Source organism: Corvus hawaiiensis, chromosome 6 (genome assembly GCF_020740725.1).
Source record: "Corvus hawaiiensis isolate bCorHaw1 chromosome 6, bCorHaw1.pri.cur, whole genome shotgun sequence".
In the NCBI taxonomy this organism is placed as follows: domain Eukaryota; kingdom Metazoa; phylum Chordata; class Aves; order Passeriformes; family Corvidae; genus Corvus; species Corvus hawaiiensis.
The window spans coordinates 39,855,887-39,875,695 of record NC_063218.1 but is presented as its reverse complement, the minus strand read 5'-3'; the positions used below and the strand labels follow the sequence as shown (position 1 = coordinate 39,875,695).

At 48.5% G+C, this 19,809-nt stretch overlaps 1 protein-coding gene across 3 annotated transcripts in view; it reads left to right on the top strand.

Annotated features, from left to right (window-relative positions):
- The window catches only part of AMBRA1 (autophagy and beclin 1 regulator 1), a 129,298-nt gene extending 117,599 nt beyond the window's left edge, over positions 1-11,699 (top strand). For all 3 annotated transcript variants that reach the window (XM_048307294.1, XM_048307293.1, XM_048307292.1), the window contains 2 exons: positions 1,196-1,389; positions 10,114-11,699. In XM_048307294.1, the coding sequence (XP_048163251.1) occupies positions 1,196-1,389; positions 10,114-10,604 (685 nt within the window). In that variant the 3' untranslated portion in view covers positions 10,605-11,699. The remainder of the gene's footprint in view (positions 1-1,195; positions 1,390-10,113) is intronic.
- The last annotated feature ends 8,110 nt before the right edge of the window (positions 11,700-19,809 follow it).

Genomic DNA, 19,809 nt, shown 5'->3' with positions numbered 1-19,809 from the left:
AAAAGGGCAAATCTGTGGTGCCGACCTGGTGACTGATTTTCATCTTTTTAATTGCTGGTCATGGGACAGTTGTTTCTCAGCAATAAACTCTAAAAATAAAGCTGAATCCCTTGATGGCCCCATTGGCTGTTTCAGTCTGTCCAGTAGTGCACATGTTGTTCTAAACACAAGGGTGATGCTGCAATCCGTTGCTTCTTGCCATAGTGACAAGTTCTCCATAAGCTAGCTGTTCTCAGCAAGAGGGTGATACTTGTGTTTCTGAATTGTGAGCTTCAGCATCCCAAGGAAGTTGTGAGCTTGTTTACAGGATGAATGTCTGGGCTGTCCTACAGCCTTGGTCTGATTGTGGGTGAAAAATAAGCAGCAGATTCCTTACTCTGCTGTATGAGTGGATATTGCCACTACTTAAGTTTTTGACAGTACATACTCAGTCTGGTATAATGGCAGCTTGAAGGCAGAAATACTGGTCCAGAATGAGCTAGCTCAAAGAGAGAGCAAAAAAAGTGTAGCAGGTTTCAAAGCCTTATGAAAAAAGGTTATGAATGAGGCAGTCTTTCCTTGATTCTCTTCACCATTCCCAGCACTTAGAGGTCAGTTCAGAAAAGAGTGTTGTGGCATTGTCAAGATTCAGCTGTAGCGTCGTGCACTTTGGCTGTTTGAGTCAGAATCTAATGAGCCTTGAGGTGGTTCCTTTTGAGAACAGAGGATTTCTCTTGTCTGACTGGAATGGGCAGAAATGCCTGCTGGAGTGCATTCATGTGTGACGCTAACAAACTAGGAAGTCCAGAGGAGGAAAAGGATACAGGCTACATCCGTGGGAGTTAAAACTGCCCTGCTGACGTGCAGGAGGTTTTGTGTTTGTGCTCTTGCACTGCACGTTGTGTTGCCTCCTCAACGCAGTGACTCCAAGACAGTCGTTCTGCAGGCTTGATGCTGCAGGGATATCCCTCTGTGCCTGTAAGACACGCTGCTTCTGTGGAAGGGTGAGTGGACTCTTAAGACTCCATTAGCTTAAAACTCAAGAGACCAGTGTGTGTAAATAAGAGCAGGTCCCAATTCCTTTCATCCCCATCCTCATAGTGGCATGCAGGTGCCTGGTTGGAGTGGAGGCAAGAGCCTCACGTGCACATTTCAGTCTTGCTTGGGCATGTTGCCTCCAATGATCCTGGTCTTACTTGTTTTTCTCTCTTTTCAGAACCAGCAGAGCCACATGGAGGACAGACAGGGACATGGGCCTGATGAATGCCATAGGCCTACAACCCCGAAATCCCCCCACCTCTGTGACATCACAGGGTACCCAGACCTTGGCGCCTCAGCTGCAGAATGCCGAGACTCAGACGGAGAGGGAGGTACAGGAGCAGGAATCCGCCTCTGCAGGGACTGGTGAAGGTAGGAGATCAATCAGTGGTTTATCTGACAGAGCTTACTTGGTGATTTAGGAGTTTCCACAAATGTTCCACATCCTGTCAGTGTGTTTGGACACTCCTTTTATCTCTTCACCAAAGATTTCTCCAGCCTAATTTGCCTGTAGCCAGGTGTAGATAATCAGGAGAGTGAATCTCTGGCCATATGAATAGAAAAGTTGTCTTTTTCACATGCTTTGAGGAAGGAAAATTCTTCTCCAGATCATTGTGTCTTTGTAGAATCAACTGTACTGCCTTCATTCCTCACACATCTCCTAAACTCCTAACCATAGTAAGGCTGCAAGCTGCTGAGAGTTATCCTTTCTGCCTGTGTGTTAGAGTTTAGCATGGTCCTCCAACTTATGCAAAAAGTCTGCAGGCTTCACAAGCTCAACATTTGGATACAAAATAAAATACTGTAAATCACTTCTCACAAAGCAGCTTTGAGGTTTCTGTTCAGTTCAATTGATGAAGTATGTGATGAGTGCCCAGCTCAGCTATGCAAAAATGTCTCCAGTGGTTAGCAGTCCAGGAAAACTTAGCAACATGTAAGGAGCTGGAAACAGCTGCTGTGCAATTCCTGTACAATGAGGAAGTCACTAAACTGTTGAAAACATGCTGATTTTATCCACGCTTCTTGTCTCAATACTGTAACATTGTGCTTTAATTCAACTCTGAAGGCTTGGCTAGGTAGGGGTTGGGCAGTATATAGGGAAGACAAAAGAAAATCAAGGAGACAGTTTTGGAGTTGGTTCATGATGAACCTGCTTGGCTTTGCGAAGCAACCCACAACACGCCTGTTTGTGCCTGCTTGTTCTCTGTCACTCTGAAAGTTACTTTTTGGTATGTGACTCTTCCACAGTTTCAGCTCTTACACAGTTTTGTCTGTGTAATGTCCAGCATGTGTGATGCGGCTTTGTGTTTCTCTGATCTCAGCTCTTCTGTGCAAAGTTAAGTGGGAAATTCCTGCCCTGTGGGTTTCCATCTGCTTGTCTCAGCAGAGCTGAGATTAACCTCTCTGGAAGGTTGGTACAATTGAGGCCGTGGGAATAAGACTTGGAACACAGACTGTCTGGACAAATGCTGAACTCATGGGAACTGGTTCTTCCACTGAATGTAGTACACAGACTGAGAACAGGGTACAGTGTGGGACCTTCTTCCATCAAGGCCATGATGGCTGATGCTGCATGCTTTGGGAATTGATTAAACCAGGAGAGTTCTCCAACACTGCTTCTCTCTCCTGCTGTTCCACAATCATCTGAGAGTTTCTTTATGTTGTTCTTTCTAACCTTTCAATTTCCAGATCTAGGGCATGGGTTTTAGCTAGATTGTTAATGAGATGGGGGAAAGGGCTGTTTTTTACCAGTGCCTTGGGCAGGATATCTCTACAAAGAAGCAAAACAGGTAACATTTGGAAGAAAAGGAGTGTAAATAACAAACCTAGGACAGGTACTGCTCTTCGTCTCCCTTTCTTGCTTGGAGGAAGATTGGCGAGTTCCACATCTGGTGTGATTTCCATCTCGGACATTGACTTACTGCACGTCCCCTTGCAAATGGCTACACCTGCAAAATGGGCTGTCACACTTCTGTCAGCTGTATTAGGGCCTGTAAAACAGAGGAGTTACTGCAGTTTAAACACGTGCACCAGAGATGAGCCAAGACATTTTACCATGTTGTTGATCAGTTCCTATGCCAGTTGCATCCTCAGTGGAAATTCCTGTGTAATGGTTCAAGAGTAACTTGAAACTGGGAGCTGTGAAGACAGTAATGGTCAGGAGCATGAAGGATCAAAAAAATCAACAGTAATCCATGATAGAAGACTAGTACAAAGACCTGACATGAAACAGAAAGACAGATTTTCTTCTGATTTTACCAACACCTCAGCCAGTTAGCCAGATATTTGTGGCAGCAGTGGTCTGGTTCATCTGAGTCTTTGTGCCTCACATTACACATAAGCATCACTGGCTGCTTGTGACAGTAAGGCTGCTGTTTTCCCAGCATTATCAACTCTTACCAGCAGGCAAGATTAGGTGCTGTGGTGTTTTTCTGATGTCTGATGGCTAATTTGCCCACTGTGTCTACCGTAACTCTGCTTGTTGTAAGGGAAACTGTTTCCTAAGAGCATGATCTAGATGTCGGGGGGGGGGGGGGGGGGGAAGGAAGAAATGTGCTACCAGTAACTTGGGGTGTGACCCAGGGCAAATTATTAATCGTCTAGCACATGGGAATAAATCCTCCCATAGTACAGCACACCAGGGGCTGTGGAGATTAATTAGTGTTTTATATGGGGCTTTGAAGATGGAAATCACTATGTAAAGGCTTAGCAGTATTATCAGCAGCAGAATGGATAAATCAAGTGTGATCCTGAGTAATGTAAAGGAAAGTGGTTTAGTTATCACCCTGCTGTGAGGGGCAAAAAAAGCCCAAACCAACCAACCAACTGACCGACCGACTGACTGAAAAAAAACTCTTGTATGTTTAAAAAAGAAAAAGAAAGGCTAATGCTACCCTGAGAGTGGGTTTCTGTCCTGTCAACCCTGCTGTTGTGGGGAATTCTGGCTCAGGGCATTTCTTGCAGATATGTGCTTACTGTACAAAAAAAAAAGTGTGCAGAATTGCATCAGAAATCTAATTAAGCTCTGCGCGGGTATAAATAGTTTCCTTTTCTCATGCAAAGCTCTGCGGGGACTTTGCTGCTCTGATTATCTTTCTACCTCCTTTGGAGGAATGAGTATATGATGACTTTATTAGAAGTGAATCCCTCTAATGTCTGAATCTTTCTGTTTTGCAGCAGTTAATAGCGGACTTGTGAACTCTGCTCCCACGCCACACATAAAGGAAAGGTAGTTAGAGTTGAGAGAAAACTAGGAGAGGTACCAAGAAATGCTTAAAACAGTGTTTGAGCTGTCTCCTATTTTCTTTTAAGCTGACAGACGTAGTGGAAATAGTGATAGATTTGTAACTTTAAGGCACCCTTAATTAGAAACAATCTGTTGGGCGTTATACTATGTTTTCCCTTGGAAATAGACAGGCATGATGGGAGTGGGATCTGTATTCAGCTGGCAAATTGAATCTCACTTAAAACTCAACAAAAATTCCTAATGAGATTTAATGGCCCAAAGCTTTAACCTTTAGAAATTGTAATTCCCGGTCCAGACTGGGTCAGGCTGTGGCCGCCACTTGCTCAGGCTGTTGGATCTGTGGAGTACAGTGCAAGGGGCAGTAACTGCCACGGTCTGCAATTGTGCCAAAGCTGCTGCAGGCTGAGGGAGATTGACCTCTGCAGAGCTGCAAGACACTTGTTTGATAGTGGGCCCATGCTATCCCCTGGTTGTTGAGAAAGTTACATCTTTCAGGTAATCCAGTTGTTAAAGAGAAAAAAAACCACCAACAAATAACTGAAAGCAATTGTCATCTCATTTCCTATAATCTGCATTGTCTTTGGGGCTTAAAATTCAGGTAGCTAGCGCAGTGCGTGTTGTGCAAGTAGGCACATGTTATGAGTTACTGAAATTGTAGCCATCAGAATATTTGCTGTCAATGGAGTGCTGTCTTAGGGAAGCCACATATTGACTATTGTCATGCCATATACAGTTTTTAACCTGTTAGGTTGAAGTGTTTATCACCAGCCAGTACAAATTTCCATTAGTTCCAACTGCTTTCAGAGGTTGCAGCAGATACGTTTGAAAGGGAAGAGGGTTGTAAAATGAAGGCTTGGGTTTGTGAGACTGTCTGTTCAAACTATTGGTAGTGAAAAGACAGCACATGCAAGCAAAACTTTCCTGATATAAGCAGAGCATCCTGAAGATGCCTGAAGAGCACTTAGAAGCAATCAGTGTGCCTGCATGTGATGTAACTTATTTAATCTGAGACATTAGGAACACATGTTGAGGGGCTGCTTGGGCAGGAATACTCTGTCCCCAGCCGAGCCTCATGAATGCTAACAAGAAGAAACATGTTGTTTTGTGCTAGCTGAACACGTTCTTGCAGTGCTGTTGTCAGATGTGATGTGACTTTTGTGCAATTAGTGTGGAAATGGGAACTGGGACACCAGGGATCAGCTTCCAGATCTGCCTCTCATTCTCCAACTAGAAACGTGGGTAGATCCCTTAGCCTTTCATCTGCCCGTCCATCTGTAAAATCTGCGTCATATGTCCTACAGAACTGCAAATTTTGGTTTCTCTTTAAAATCCTCTGAAAACCACTACCTAAAGAATAGACTTGGGTTCTAGAAGTATGTACTTTACAGCATGATCTACTCCAAGTACTTGGCTCTCTTGGGATTAAATTATGTGGGCTACTTTTAAACTCTCATTACAAAAGTAAGTAACATATGAATAGCCAAGGTGATATATTACTAAGAAAATTCTTACAAGTTAAAGAAGTTGTGTCTTTTCTGAGTTCTGTGGAGTTGTTTGGATTAACTTCCTCAGAAAGGAAGTGTGAACATGTTTCTGGGCTTGGTTGGAAAGGAAAGTAACTAGTAGTATTTCTTGTGGCATTAAGGGAAATGTGATTATTCATAGCTGGTTATACTGTGGTATGTCCCTCCCTTTTCTATTCTTATGCAAGGGGTGAATTAATTTAAAAATGCTGATATTTTTGTCTTTGAGCATCTGAATTAGTGGGTCAGCTCACACCTCAGAGCTATTATTTCATGTTCTCTGAAGACTTAGATATCTCTGCAGTGCATACTGTTAGTTCTAATTTTGAAGCTTTGTTTGCAAACATGGCTCCTAACTATTGCTGGTTTTAGAAAAAGGAATGTTGAAAATAGGAAAAAATTCAAGAGCAATGTCAGTATATTGCACAGACACAGGGGAGTCTGATCTCATCCTTGCTTCTGTGGACTTTGCATTTCATCAGGTGTGTGCCATCCGTGCCCAGAGATAAACAAGTCGTACTCGCTATAAGTACTTGAGAGTCCACTTCATTTAAAAGTGGAAATACCCTGCCAGCTCCATCAAAAGTTCATGAGATGTTTTGTCTGCATAGTTTTCTGTGTCAAATTCTTGTCTTGCTGGAGTAGCTTAGCTAGAGCATAGAGGACTTTTAAAAACAGATGCATTAGCTAGGGAATACTTAGTTAAATGTTTGAGACAGTCAGCTACATTGACAGAAATCCCCTGGTCTTTGGGATAATTGCTCTCGAGAGTAATGTTTTGTTCTGTGTTTGGAATAGATGGGAGTTTGGACCTCTGGAAAGGTCACTTTGGTTACAGTAGAAAACTTTTGTAGGAGCACAGCACTGCAGCAAGCTGAAAAGTGTGTGGTGTACAGCATTGCTGTTGTTTTGGGTAAGTGCCTGTGTGCACACCCTGCACCTTCACCAAATGGAAGTCAGCTTATTTCACTTGCTCTGAGTACTAATGTAGTCTGCATTGGCAGCCTGGTGAAAGAATGTGCGTGGGAGTCAGCAGGCAGTAGAAACGGGCTGTGTGTGAATCTGTGCTGTAGCTCAGCTCAAGGCAAATGGCACAGCAAGCGTTGCTCTGAACTAGTCAGCCAAAGTCATCATCAAAACCTGAGAGAGGGCAAGGGGAGGACAGTCCCCAAAGCAAAGGTGTTTGTTGGCTGCTTGAATGGTGAGGCTCACTTCTGGCTCTTGATGGGCTGGGAATTTCCAATGTTTCCGTATCTCTGTGTTTGTGATCAGAAGGCTCATGCCTTGCTGATTCCTGCTGTGGCATCAGCCCTTGCCTGTTTTGTGAGCAAACAGATGTGTCAACTGGAAATTCAGCCATGGCATATGGTAATTTAGGGGCAGGGAGGAGCAAGGGGTGCTGTGGTGAAACACATGTTTGTAATGCTGAGGAGCGTTGGCTGGCTGGGAGTCCTTGCTGTTTTGCTGTTCCAGTGCTTCTGTACTGGACTGGTTTATAGTAAGTGATCTATCAAGAGCATGGTACCTGCTGTTTCAGGACTTGTGTAGCTAGGACTGTCTGGCACGTCTCTAGACCAGGTTGCAAATCTTGGCTTTCTTAGGCTTCCTCTCTGGCCTGGCCAGATGGTTGGTAATGAAGTGCTTACGACTATACCCTCAGAAGGAAGTGATGACTGAATCCAAAACCATGCTTCTCAAACCTTCCACTTAGTTCTGCTCATGATTAATGCTTCAATATCCCTTGGCATGCATGTTTTTCACACTGGGGTTTCCAGTTTAATAGCTGCCTCTGTCCTCAGTCTTTGTACTGGTCAGCCAAGTTCCTAGTTCAGGCATCAACCACATCCTAATTCACACAGCAGGTGCATCCTGAATAGGATTTCTCTGCTAGAGTTGTGGATCAGGCTCCGTCCAGGGGGTATTCTTGCTCACTTCTCTAAGCCGTGCTGTAGATTCTCATGTGGTTACAGGTGTCTCTGTGGTCCCATGGATGCTCTAATCAAGGGGCTATGTGTAGTGGATATAGCAGCTTTACTACATTCCTAGCAGAAAGGGACTTACTCTGCTGGTGAGAGTTAAATTTGCCCTTAATGTCCATAATATTTCTACAGCAGGGCAGTATGTCAGCACACTTACTTGGGGATGAAATTAGCTGTGTCCTGTGGTGGGGGACACTGGTAGTGCTTGATGCAAGTACCACTGAGCCCATGACAAAAGGGAATAAGCTGTCCCTGACTGACTGCATGACATTTCTACAGTGGCATGGTGTGGACTGTGCTGAATACCTTAGCTCTCATGCTGGATACATGCTCATACAATCATTTAGGTTGGAGAACACCTCTAAGATCATCAAGTCCAACCTTTGACCAAACACCACTATGTAACTAAACTATAGCATTAAGTGCCATGTCCAGTCATTTCTTGAACAGTTCCAGGAATTGTGACTCCACCACTTCTCTGGGCAGTTAAAATGAGTAACCACCCTCTCAGTGAAAAAATTCTTCCTAATGTCCAACCTGAACCTCCCCTGGTGCAGCTTGAGGCCATTTCCTCTTATCCTGTTGCTGGGTAACTGGGAGAAGAGATTGACTGCTACCTGGCTATAACCTCCCTTCAGGGAGTTGTAGAGAGTGATAAGATCTCCCCCGGGCCTCCTCTTCTCCAGGCTAAACAACCCCAGCTCCTTCAGCTGCTCTTCCTATGACATGTGCTCCAGAGCCTTCACTACATCCATTGCCCTTCTCTCTCAATGTCCTTCTTGTAGTGAGGGGCCCAAAACTGGGCACAGGGTTTGAGGTGTGGCCTCACCAGTGCCAAGTACAGGGGTGATCACTGCCCTGGTCCTGCTGGCCACACTAGTGCTGATACAGGCCAGGATGCCATTGGCCTTCTTGGCCACCTGGACACACACTGGATCGTGTTCAGCTGCTGTCAGCCAGCATCCCCAGGTTCTTTTCTGCTGAGCAGCTTTCCAGCCCCTTTCCCCCAGCCTGGAGTGCTGCATGGGGCTGTTGTGACCCAAGTGCAGGACCTGGGACTTGGCCTTGTTGAACCTCATGGAATCTGCCTTTGCCCATGATCCAGCCTGTCCAGATCCCTCCTGAGACCCTTTCTACCCTCCAGCAGATCAACACTCCCAACCAACCTACTGTCATCTGCAAACTTACTGAAGGTGCACTTGATCCCCTCATCCAAATCATTGGTAAAGATATTAAACTCCACAGCCCCAAGTGTTTTTGTTTTCCTAGTCAGTGTGGCATTTTGGTTTTTATTGTGTTTTAACTCCTCCCTACATCTAGCCTTCTTGACATTCGTGCTCATTTCCTTGGTGCCAGGAGAGCTCATGGCTTCCTCCTCAAATCAGCACTGTGATAGCTTCACAGAGGTGGGAGTGAGATTTATTTCTTTAATAAGAATCAGCAAGATCCCACTGTGGAATGTTTCTAGCAGTTTATTATTACAGATTGTTCTCCCCAAATGCTCTGGGTAGGGTTTGTAGCAAAAGGAGGATGTTGGGAAACCGAACTGGGATGAACTTCTCTGTCATGGTGATTTAATCTCCTACATGAACAATTCTTTTGTGAGGTTTTCTTCTTCTAAAGTAATCTTGAGCAACCAAGATATCTGACGATGGTTCTCTCAGTTCATTCCAGCCTGACTATAAAGGGAAGGCTCAGAGATAACAGTAGACAAAGACTGCAGGTCTTGAGATGTTTTTTTGTATTCCTCGAAAGATACCAGTCAAGGGGAGCAGGAGCCTACACACTTGATCACAGCTGATGTGGAAGACCATGTTCTGTAGCTGCTGTCTGCTGTTGGCCAGCTTCTTATGTCCTCCATAGACTGACACTGGGGATGTTGCCATCATGTCATCTGCAACAAGTGAAGTAGAGAAAGCCATGGGGTTCTTTAACACCATGGTGATGGTGTTTGGTTTATTGCAGTGCAAACTGAGATTTCTCTTCCTGTCCCCATGGGACTGGCAGGATTGTCTCTACAGCTGTGATAAAGCATCCTGCCTCTTTGACTACCACCCTTTCCCCTGTCTTTATGGCTAGATAAGAGCTGCTTTTCCAAGGCTTGGACACACAAGTCTGTGAGGGATACCCGTGGAAGTGGCCAGGATTTTCTTGACAGAATTTGGTGCCTTTGTTTGTCACTTAACTAAGTGGAAAGTTATGGAAATAAAATACTGGCCTCCCTCTGGAATAAAATCTTATCTTCTGTCCCAGCACATGGACCCTGTGTGATGCAACTACTCAGCATGCTTTATTTTCTGTTGTAGTTTGCTTTGTGTACCAGAGTTGTTTCTGCTTTCTTTTGCAGGTGAAGGGCCAGAATATGGGGCCAGCGGGGAGGATGCCCTGAGTAGGATTCAAAGGCTGATGGCAGAAGGTGGCATGACAGCCGTGGTTCAGCGGGAGCAGAGCACCACCATGGCATCCATGGGTGGCTTTGGCAACAACATCATTGTGAGCCACCGGATCCACCGCAGCTCTCAGACTGGCGCAGAGCCCACTGGAGCTGAGGGCACGTCAGCACAGCAGTCCACCTCTCAGCAGCTGGGCACAGAGCTGGAGGGACGGATCCTGTCCGAGTCTGTGCAGCTGCCGGAGCATGGCCTGAGCCTGCGGACAGCCCCTAGCGGGAGTGAAGGACAAAGCGCTGGTGACCTGGACCTGCCAGAGCAGGCCCAGTCCTCCATGGACACTGAGGGACCAATTGAATACAGTGACCTAACTAATAATAACCATCTTCCTGACAGTACCAACTTCTATAGTAATGACAGCACCAGTGGGGAGTCGCGGAACAGGTAGAGATTGAGTTGTGTGTTGGTGCTACCCTTGTACTGCTCAGCAGAGACCTGTACCTCACAGCTGGCCAGGAGCTGGAAGAGTAGGGATGGGTGGCTCTAACAGGATGCTGATAGTTCAGAGGGCTTCTCTATCCTGGGTGATGGGGGAAGGGATAAGAATTGCAAGGGAAGCCATGGGGAAGAAAGCATACTTCCAACATTCCCACTGCTGAAGACTTACCAGGAATACAAACCATACTTGCTGCATATCAGCAAAATTTTGAAACCCCATGGCATCCCATGAGCTAAGCCCTGTAACTTGGTATGTCATCCTTTGTAAAGCCTTTTTCCTTTCCTGTTTCCTGCTCTTTTATACCCATGGAGCTGATCAGTAGAGCGAAGAAAGGAAAGGGGGCCTGCAGCATCCTTCTGGAGACAGGCAGTACTGGGCAAACCCAGGCGTGATGCTCCGGCTCTGTTGCTGGAGTGGAGGAGTCTTCCAGGCCACGGTCCCTCTCCATAGCACAGCACTGCTCCCCCCCCACAGAGTGTGGTGTTCTGAGACCAGTCCTGCCTATGCTGTGGTCTTTTCTGGGAAGAACTGGGCTTCGTCACAAGATGCATGGCTCAGGATATGCTCACAGGTGGGGATCTTTCCTTTTTAGTTAGTTTAGGACTTGGCAGGAACCGAAGCCGAGATGCCATATAGATGGGTAGAGGGACAAGGGCCACTGCTCTCTAGTCAGGATGCAGTTCACACAAGGATGTTCTAAGCTGTGCCAATATTAACATGAATGAGCCACCCCAGTGGTTTCATGGTGCCAGGACTGAGCTGCACCTCCTTGGCAGGGGGCAGGAAATCTCTTTCAGCTCCAGGCCAGGGTGTGAGGTATGGGTCTGTGATGTAAGGTGTTGCATGTGAAATCTTGACCTTGTACATGTAGTTTCTAGTGGAGAAGTCAAGGCTCTGATACTTTGTTTTTAGTCTCAAATGTGATTTTCCTTTTCGTTTGTAACTCTCCATCCCTAGCAGGCTTGTGGAGGAAGTACGGGGAGAGTGTGAGTGCTAACGAGGGAAACACCAAAGATCAATGTCATTAAAATATGACAAACCCTTGCTTGACCTCCTGTCTTCGTTTGTGTGACGGTTGTCTCTGTGTTTGGCCTTGGGGATAGATACATCCATCTCAGAAGCTCAAGGCAGCTTACAAATGTCAAGTGATGACCACCCCTTTCCCAGGAGGAAAGCAGACTCAACCTGTGAGTTGAAAGCCCAAAATTGGGAAACAGGGAGGTACATTTGGGAGTCTTGCTTGCAAATTGCATTTTAACCAGTCTGGAGATGAGCAGGCACCTCTGCATTTCCCATCATTGAAGTACTGCAGTAAGGAGAAAGAGGAGCATTTCACCTGTCCTGCTTTAAAAGGTATGTAGAGGTGCAGCACCGAACATCTTGGGCAAGCAGAGAGTGGTCTGTCTTGCTGACCCCTTGATACAGAAAAGGGTTGCAGTGTCTGGCTTTTCTGGATAAAGGAATGCACACTCCCCTGTTACCTCTGTGCTGTTAGGGATGTTTCCACTGCTGTCTGAGCACCTGCCAGCAGCTCCTCGAGATTCTGTGCTGCTAAGACAGTACAATAAATAAGTCTGTCATTAGGCAGCACTCAAGCTCCCAGTCAGAAGAGTCTGTTAGAGAACATTAAGCAAATCTTCTCTTAAATCACAGCCTGGAAATGAACCTTAAATCAAATCAGCTGCTGCCAGGCCTCATTGCGGAGTGTTAATGAGGCTCTAAAACCTGCCCCGAGCCAACCACATCCCTGATCTGACAGGAGAGCAGCCTGAAAAATGGGATTCCCTTGTGTGGCAAGGAAGGTTTCATGCATCCCTGTATTGCCTTACTGTGGAGTGGCCTGGGGATGTGCTGGCAGTTGGGAGCCAGAAGAGCTATGTCTCAGATGGACAGACAAGGCAGTGCAGGTCTAGACAGAGCTGTTTATTGCTCTGCTTGAAAACAAACTAAAACAGACCCTGGGAAAAAAACTGCTTCAGCTCAGCCTGACATCACTTCTTTCCTCTTCCTGCATGATTCCTGGAAGAGTCTTGAGGTCCATTCTTGGTAGATGTGTTGCAGAGCATTTATAGATATCCATTTTCGGAATGAGCCAAGCTATCTACAGAAAAATTTCCATCTCAGTTGGAGAAGTGTCTTCTGGGCTGCCTCACTCTGGTGCTGGCAGATTCTCAAAGGCTGGCGTGCACTGTTGCTGGGCACTCTGGCCAGGCTGCTGCGCGGAAGCCTGAAGCCTGCCCTGCCGACAGCTTCCCCTTGCTCCACACCTGCCCCCACTGGAGACTGTGGCAGAGCAGGGGGTGAGCTCCAGTGGGAGCTGGAGCAAACTACAGCCACTGGCTTTGCCGTTGACATGGGACATCTCTGAAGCTCTGAAGCAGTTTTCCATTCAAGACTCGAAGGGGAGACTCTTCCTGATGAGGTAAGGGTGCAGGCCTGGTCAGAGCAGGCAGCTTTGTAGCTCTGGGCCAAAGGCTGCTAACAGTTGAGCCTGACTGCAGCCTGTGTTCCTACAGGCTTTAAGCAGGAGCAGTGGGCACAGTGGGTGTGGACAGGCTTAATCTTCAGGTACTGCCTTGGACATGCTTTGTAGATGACCTGCTGTGGCTACACAACTGAGCAGGTGCCCTCAGTAGTGATGGGCTTGTGTGTACAGATAGCAGTGTTCTTGAGTTTCAGACCTAGAATCTGCCAAGCTCAGGTTACCCCTGCCTGAGATCTAATGGAGCAACCTGGGTGAGTGGGTGGGAAGAGGAGGGGATAGAAGGGAAAATTGAGCCCACTTACATAATAGGCTCACCCACCCACACACCCACCCCAGTGCAATTTATTTATTTTGCCTCCCGTGCTGCTTGTGGGACAAAACTCTATCTTCTTTGGACTACCCTGCTTCAGCCCAGCAGTCTTGCTCGGTTGTTTCTGGCTGGGCTGATCCAACTGTACCCTCAAGCAACACCCCTGAATTTGCATGGTGACCTGAGGCCTGGAGCCCTGCATAGAACAGGAGGCAGTGGGATTGCCCATGCCAGGGACAGCACAGCAGCAGCTCAGGGCTCCTTCCCCAAGCCTTGCAGCTTTACCTGCTCACTGCAGTGTGACAATGCAGCACTGAGGCAAATGCCGTGCCAGGAGCAACATGGAAATTCAACAAGAGCTGCTTCAGGAAACCAAACCAGAGCTGTGCATACTTGCTGGCCCAATTTAGGAGGCAAAATGAGAGCTTTGCTGCGTAGGAGCAGGAAATAATCTTAAAAAGTGAAAGCTTTTCTCAGCCATAGACTGTCAAGAGCCTTTAAATGTGCTAACAAAATCCTGGGGAAAGGAGAAATACAGTGCAGAGAATTTTATTTAGCTTTCAAAAGGCTTTTGATAAAGTCCCTCACAAGAGGCTATTAAAGAAACTTAGTCACCTCAAGGGTGAGGGGTAGAGTCCTCCTGGAGATAGAAGCTGTGGGAATCGGAGTCAAAAGTAAGAGCCATTTCTTGGCATGGAATGAGGTTAATGGTGGGTTGATCAGGTTCAGTAGGAGCCAGTATTCTCTAAAAGACCTAATGAGCTTAAAGAGGAGGGGAACAGCCGATGATACAAGATTATTTAGGTTAGCTAGGAAGAGAGAATGTGCCAGAAACCTGGGGCAGTGGGAGGAGGTAGTGGTTGGAGCTTCTGTGCTGGAAGGGGACTTCCTGTATGAATCCTTCACAGATGGAAACCTGCATGGACACTGCTGCAGCCAGTGAGTGCTCTGGCATCCCCAGGCCTAGGACCACACCAGAGGGTGAGCACTGCTTGGAGAGAGACCTGGGATCCCATACAGGGTTGCTGAAGCCCTGGCAAGTGGTACAGTGAAGTGGTGATGCCTGCTTGTCTCTGGGAGTCCCAGGTTTTCTGCCCTCACTCCTTGGCTGATCTATTGCTCCATCTCCAAGTACCTCTGTGTGACCCCCGCTGGAGGTCCCACACTATACCCACACGTGGCTGCCGTGGGGTGACCTTGTAACTGGGTGGTACTGGGACCCCAGCTGTATGTGACCACCAGGAGATGTGCTGGGCAGGAAGGAGAGGCAGGGACCGGGTCACAGCTGGGTGTGTGGGGAGTCTCTCCCATTATTACTGATGCCAAAGCCAAGCCCCATAACTGGTTCCTCCAGTTGCTGCTCAGGCTGCTGGCTAGGGAGCAGTTGCCCTCTCTGCTCAGTCCCAATCTGTCAGAGAAGTTATTCTCCAACAGGAAGAGGCAAATTAATTAAAGTGTGCAGCATGTGAGCCATCCACCACTAATTGGGATCTTGGTGTGCAGTGCGTAAATGTCATGCCATTGCCACTTCTGCATGGAGGGGGCCCTCAGCACACGAGGGAGCTGGAAGGCAAAGCAGTTTTTCCAGCTGCCAGTGTGCCAGCCAATTAATGTCTGTGTCCCTCTCCCTCACCCCTGGCAGCTGAGGCCTCTCCCCCTCCCTGCCCGGCTCCTGCCGTGGTAATGGGCGGTAAGCCTGTACAGCCACTCCGTGCACACTGCCGAGCACGAGGATTTGTTTTCCCCACAGCATCTCGAACAGAAGTGCCTCTCATCTGCTCCCAGTGAGGTCCCTCGGCTCCTCTTTGTTTTGCCTTTCAAGCAGTTGTTGATGGCATGTGGCACCGGTAGGAGCTGGTAGGGATCAAGCTGTCTTCCCCGGGATGCTGGCCCTGCACATCAGCTCTCTTTGTGCCAGGAGCCAGCATCCCAGAGAGGACACTGAGGCTTCCTCTTTGCCTCTCATGTGAAAATCAATATGCTGCTGCTTGGCCTCCAAGCATCCACCTTCTGTGCCAGGGTCTTGCTTGCCAATGCCAGCTCCGTGGTGCCACAGGGGAGGGACTGGGGGTGCCATGCAAGCGCTCAAATAACTCAGTGGGACAGGCAAAGTGTGAGCAATTGGGAGATGTGAGCACAGCAGGGAGCAAATGCCACCACTGGAAAAGGCAGCCAGACACAGAAGTCTCCAGGAGGACCTGTTGCTGAAACTGGACCACTGTGTATGTGGAGAGCTGCAGCTGGTCTCTGTCACCCCACTGAGCCTTCACTTCAGCTGTGGCTGGGCAGGCAGTGAGCTTCAGGTAGGCACGTGGATTTTGGCAGCTGCTGAGGTTTCCCTTTCTGTCCTTGCATCCTGCCCTGCTTCAGTTTGGCTGGTGGAGTTGGACTTTGGTGTCCCTGCTCTTTCCAAGCTCATGAAACATCCAAGTGGTCTTTCACCCTCAACCTCTGAGCTCCCAGCTTCAGCTTCACAGAGGCTGGGGTAAATAGCAGACACTGCAAAAATGTGAGATGTTGTAATTTAGGCTTGGTTCTTTCTATTTCTTAGGCTCAGCTACATGGTGCTTCCTGGAGTTTAATGCTGGACCCCGATACGATCGTAGCTATTAAAGCCTGTCCCTCAATCCCTGGTTCAATAATACAGTAATAGCCTGATAGGATCAGGAGCTGGCTCTGATAGCAGATGGACTCCAGTGCCTTCTCCAGCACAGCGTGGGGCACTGCCGCCCCACTGCAGGGAAACTTTAATTCGCAGATGATTTGTTTTCGCTGCAGACTTTGGGGATGGGGGGATGAGTAAGTGGTGACTGCTGGCTGCTGACCAGGCACTGCTGAGAGCCCTTTGCTGGCTGGTACCCAAGCCCAGCTTCTCTCCTTCCCCTGGGTCCTTGTCAAACTTCCCCAGGGTGTTGTGGTTGTGGCTCTGCCTTTTCCCTGGGGGTCACTACCTCTGGGTTTGCTCGTCCTGCCAGGCAGGGCCATACCCCACCCAGGAGTCCGTGCTTTGGCAGGGGCCATAAACTTCCCCCTCCAGCCTCAGGCAGAATTAGAAAAGGCTCAGAGGAGCTAATGAAGACTGACTGGCAGCCACTGGGGAGGCTGATATTAAAATGTTTAAGTGCTACAGCAGTACAGAGGGTTGCACTTATCTGTCTGCCCACTGCAAAAGTTCCCATGGAAGCCCCGCCAGCAGCCCTCTGCTAATCACCTACATCAAAGGAAATGCTAATTAAAGCAATTATTTAGGGAGGGGCTGAGGCTGGTCCTGCTGCATTGCTGAGGTGGGGACAAGCACAGCCATGAAACATCAGCTTTAGGGCTCTGATACGTAGTGTGACTGGCAAGGGCAAGTGATACTGAGAAGGACAAGGTTTTTTCATGCATAGGGAGCACCTGGGCCGTGGGTCACAGTCAAGGAGGGCAAGAGCTGAGCGTGCAAAAGCAGCAGTAACCCAGCACAAGATGCTGCCCTGCACCCAGCCTTTCCCACCCACCATGTGGGAGTAAGGATCTTGCTCCACGAACTCTTCATTTCAGTGTCACGCAAGCTCTGCTGGCTCTTGGTAGGGGGGTTGGGGCTGCTCCCCACAGAGCTGCAGCCTCAGGCTGAGTGGTTGGCAGCACTCGGGGTGCAGTGACCCAGGAGAAGCCCTGGAGATGGGTTTGCTCAGGAGGTGCTGAGGATGGCTAAGCCCAGCATTGCTTTTTTGATGAGATCTCAGATTTGGTTGACAAAGGTAGCTGTGTTGGCATAATATGCTTAGGCTCCTGTAAGGTATTTGACATAATACTTCCTGACAGCCTGGTCGGAAATTAGCCCTATCCAGCACTCTGTGGGTTGAATGCAGCTAAGTGCAAGGCCATATGTTTGGGGAGGCAGAATGTAGGTTGTAGCAGTGAGACGGGGCTGCACGGTGCCGGTGGCCAGGCGAAGGTCAGGGCACCCATGGCGCCGCTGGGGCCTGTCCTGCAGAGGGACTGAGCTCATTCCCTACAAGTTACTTTGGAAATTAAACTCGAGGAATTGGTCAGCTAAAACCACACCAGGACTCCAAGGTGCCACAAGAGCCAGCTCAGGAACACCAGCAGTCAGAAAACCACCAGCGAGCAGAATTCCCATCCAGGTCCCACATGCTGCTCCCTGCTTCGGTGCTGTGTGGGCTTGCACGTGCTCCCCTCAGATCCTCACTGCAGGGTTCAGCAGGATGGTGCACCTCCTTTCTCCTGGGTTTCTTCAGGCTCCTGTTCCCTGTTTCCTTCCCTGCCCTTTGGCTCTTACCCCTGCCTAGGTGATTTTCTCTAACAACCATCTCCTGCATTTTTTTTCCCTCCCCCTCTGGAGCACTATTTCTCTTATGCCCATCAGTGAGCATGGGCTTTCCTTCCTAGGAGCACTGCTTCCCACACAGTTAATGGGACTAATGGGAGAGGGGTGGTCTGGATGCTTGCCAGGACTCGGATCCATCCACAGGGACATCCCAGGGTTGTGCCGATTTGTGGGCTCTGGTGGCCGAAAGCACATCTGGGCTGTGAGTGCCCATGTCCATGTGAGTGGGGGTAACTCGTTGGTCATTTGAAGCGCTGCCTTTGGGCAGACCCACCCTGCGTGGACCCCCTCAATGCTGCCAGCCCCAGCCCCACTGGCTGCACAAATGTTAGCTCAAGGAACAGCAAACAGCCCTGAAACTGCTGAGGTTCCTCCCACCTCGAGCAGCCCTTGCTCTGTCTTCATCAAGGCTGTTTAAGGCCAGCCAGATGGCCTAATGTACCTCATCAAAGTACAATTTGTATCGCAGTGCACAGCTATTTGAAGCATCCCAGCTTGGGGCTGGCAGTAACACTTTGGCCAGTGACATCTGCCTCAATTCATTGGGGAGGTGATGGATGGAGGGACTGTGGCCTGTAGCCCAGTGTGGAAAGGCTGGCCCAGCTGAGGGACCAGGGAGGGCTTTTGCATGGCAGCTGTGGGCTGGTGCTGGTTGGGTCTCCCCAAGGCGTTGGCAGCTACAGCTGTAGGGATGGCTGGACATACAACAGGTCCTGTCCTTTGAGAAACAGCTGGAAAAGCCCTTTGGGCCTGGCAGGAGCATGGGGTTTATTTCTCCAGCTGCCCTGACCCCACTTGCAGCCCCTCTGGTTTTGCGCCAACCCTTTGCAGCCCCAAAGGATGGTTCCTTCCTGCTGGCATCTTCAGCTATTTGGGGGAGTTTTATTAAGCACGGCTCTGCTTTGCTTGCACTGTCTGGACCAGCTCTGTGTCCTGCAAGTGTTCTCCTGCACCATTCCTCACAAGGCTGATGTGCTCCTGCTCCACGGCTAAGGTGGGAGAGGTCTTGACTTCTGTGCTGGGGATGCTGCAAGGTTTCCAGGCCAGGTCTCTGGCCTTGAATGGGTGAAATAAGTAAATTTTCATAAAACAGTTTTACCTTTCAAACAAATAAGACTACAGCTGCTTACTTTTAAATGCTATCACTACAATAATGCTTCTTTACATTTCAGTCATACAATCTATTTAGGGTCAGACACTCAAGTGGGTATGAATTAATTCAGCTCATCAGAGTGTAGTGTTCCTGAGAAGAAAATTCGCCCTCAAAATGTGTTGCTCTCACTCAGCTCTGAAAATGAATATAGATTTTCCCCACTTTACAGTAGTAAGAGGGGAACCTAGTTGTTTTTATATCGTGCTATGGGAATGCCTGTCATCCCACTTCCCAGCAGCACTGGGGGATGCTGGCACACCACAAGAGCTGGGAGAGAGCAGTGCTGGTGTGAGCAACTGCCCGGGTGGGTGCATGAAGGGAGACTGGAGGAGTTGGATAAGGGTGGTTCAACCAAGTAGTTGCATGGACCAGCAGCTGGAAAAGGTGTAGCCAGAGCGTGGGGATAGGAGTGCTGTGAAATGGGATCTGAAGATCCCCTTGCTCCTGTGGTGACCTCAGCCAGATGCCCCCCCGAGCAACAGTATCTGGTAACACTGCATCTCCAGCGAGGCAGTTGGAAGCACTTGCTCTCAGGAGGTGTTGACAGCTCCTCTCCTCACATTCCAGGTTTCAAGGCCATGTACCCAATCCCCTCTTGGAAGGGGCTCTGGTCCCTGATTAGGCTCTGACTCTGCCTGGCTGCCTAGACACATCCCTATCTGCAGCTCCATCCTCCAGCCAAATCACCTAAGGGCTGGGAATTACCTCCCATCACAGGCTCATTTTCATTAATGAAAACACCAGGCTGGGCTGGGATTTTTATTTATCTTGCTCCCTCCCACCTGTGGCTGCCCCAGCCCCTGCCCGGTGGAGAGGGGGATGCTTCATGTGGGTTAATGGGCTCCCAGGGGCACCATTGCTCTATGTAATGCCCAA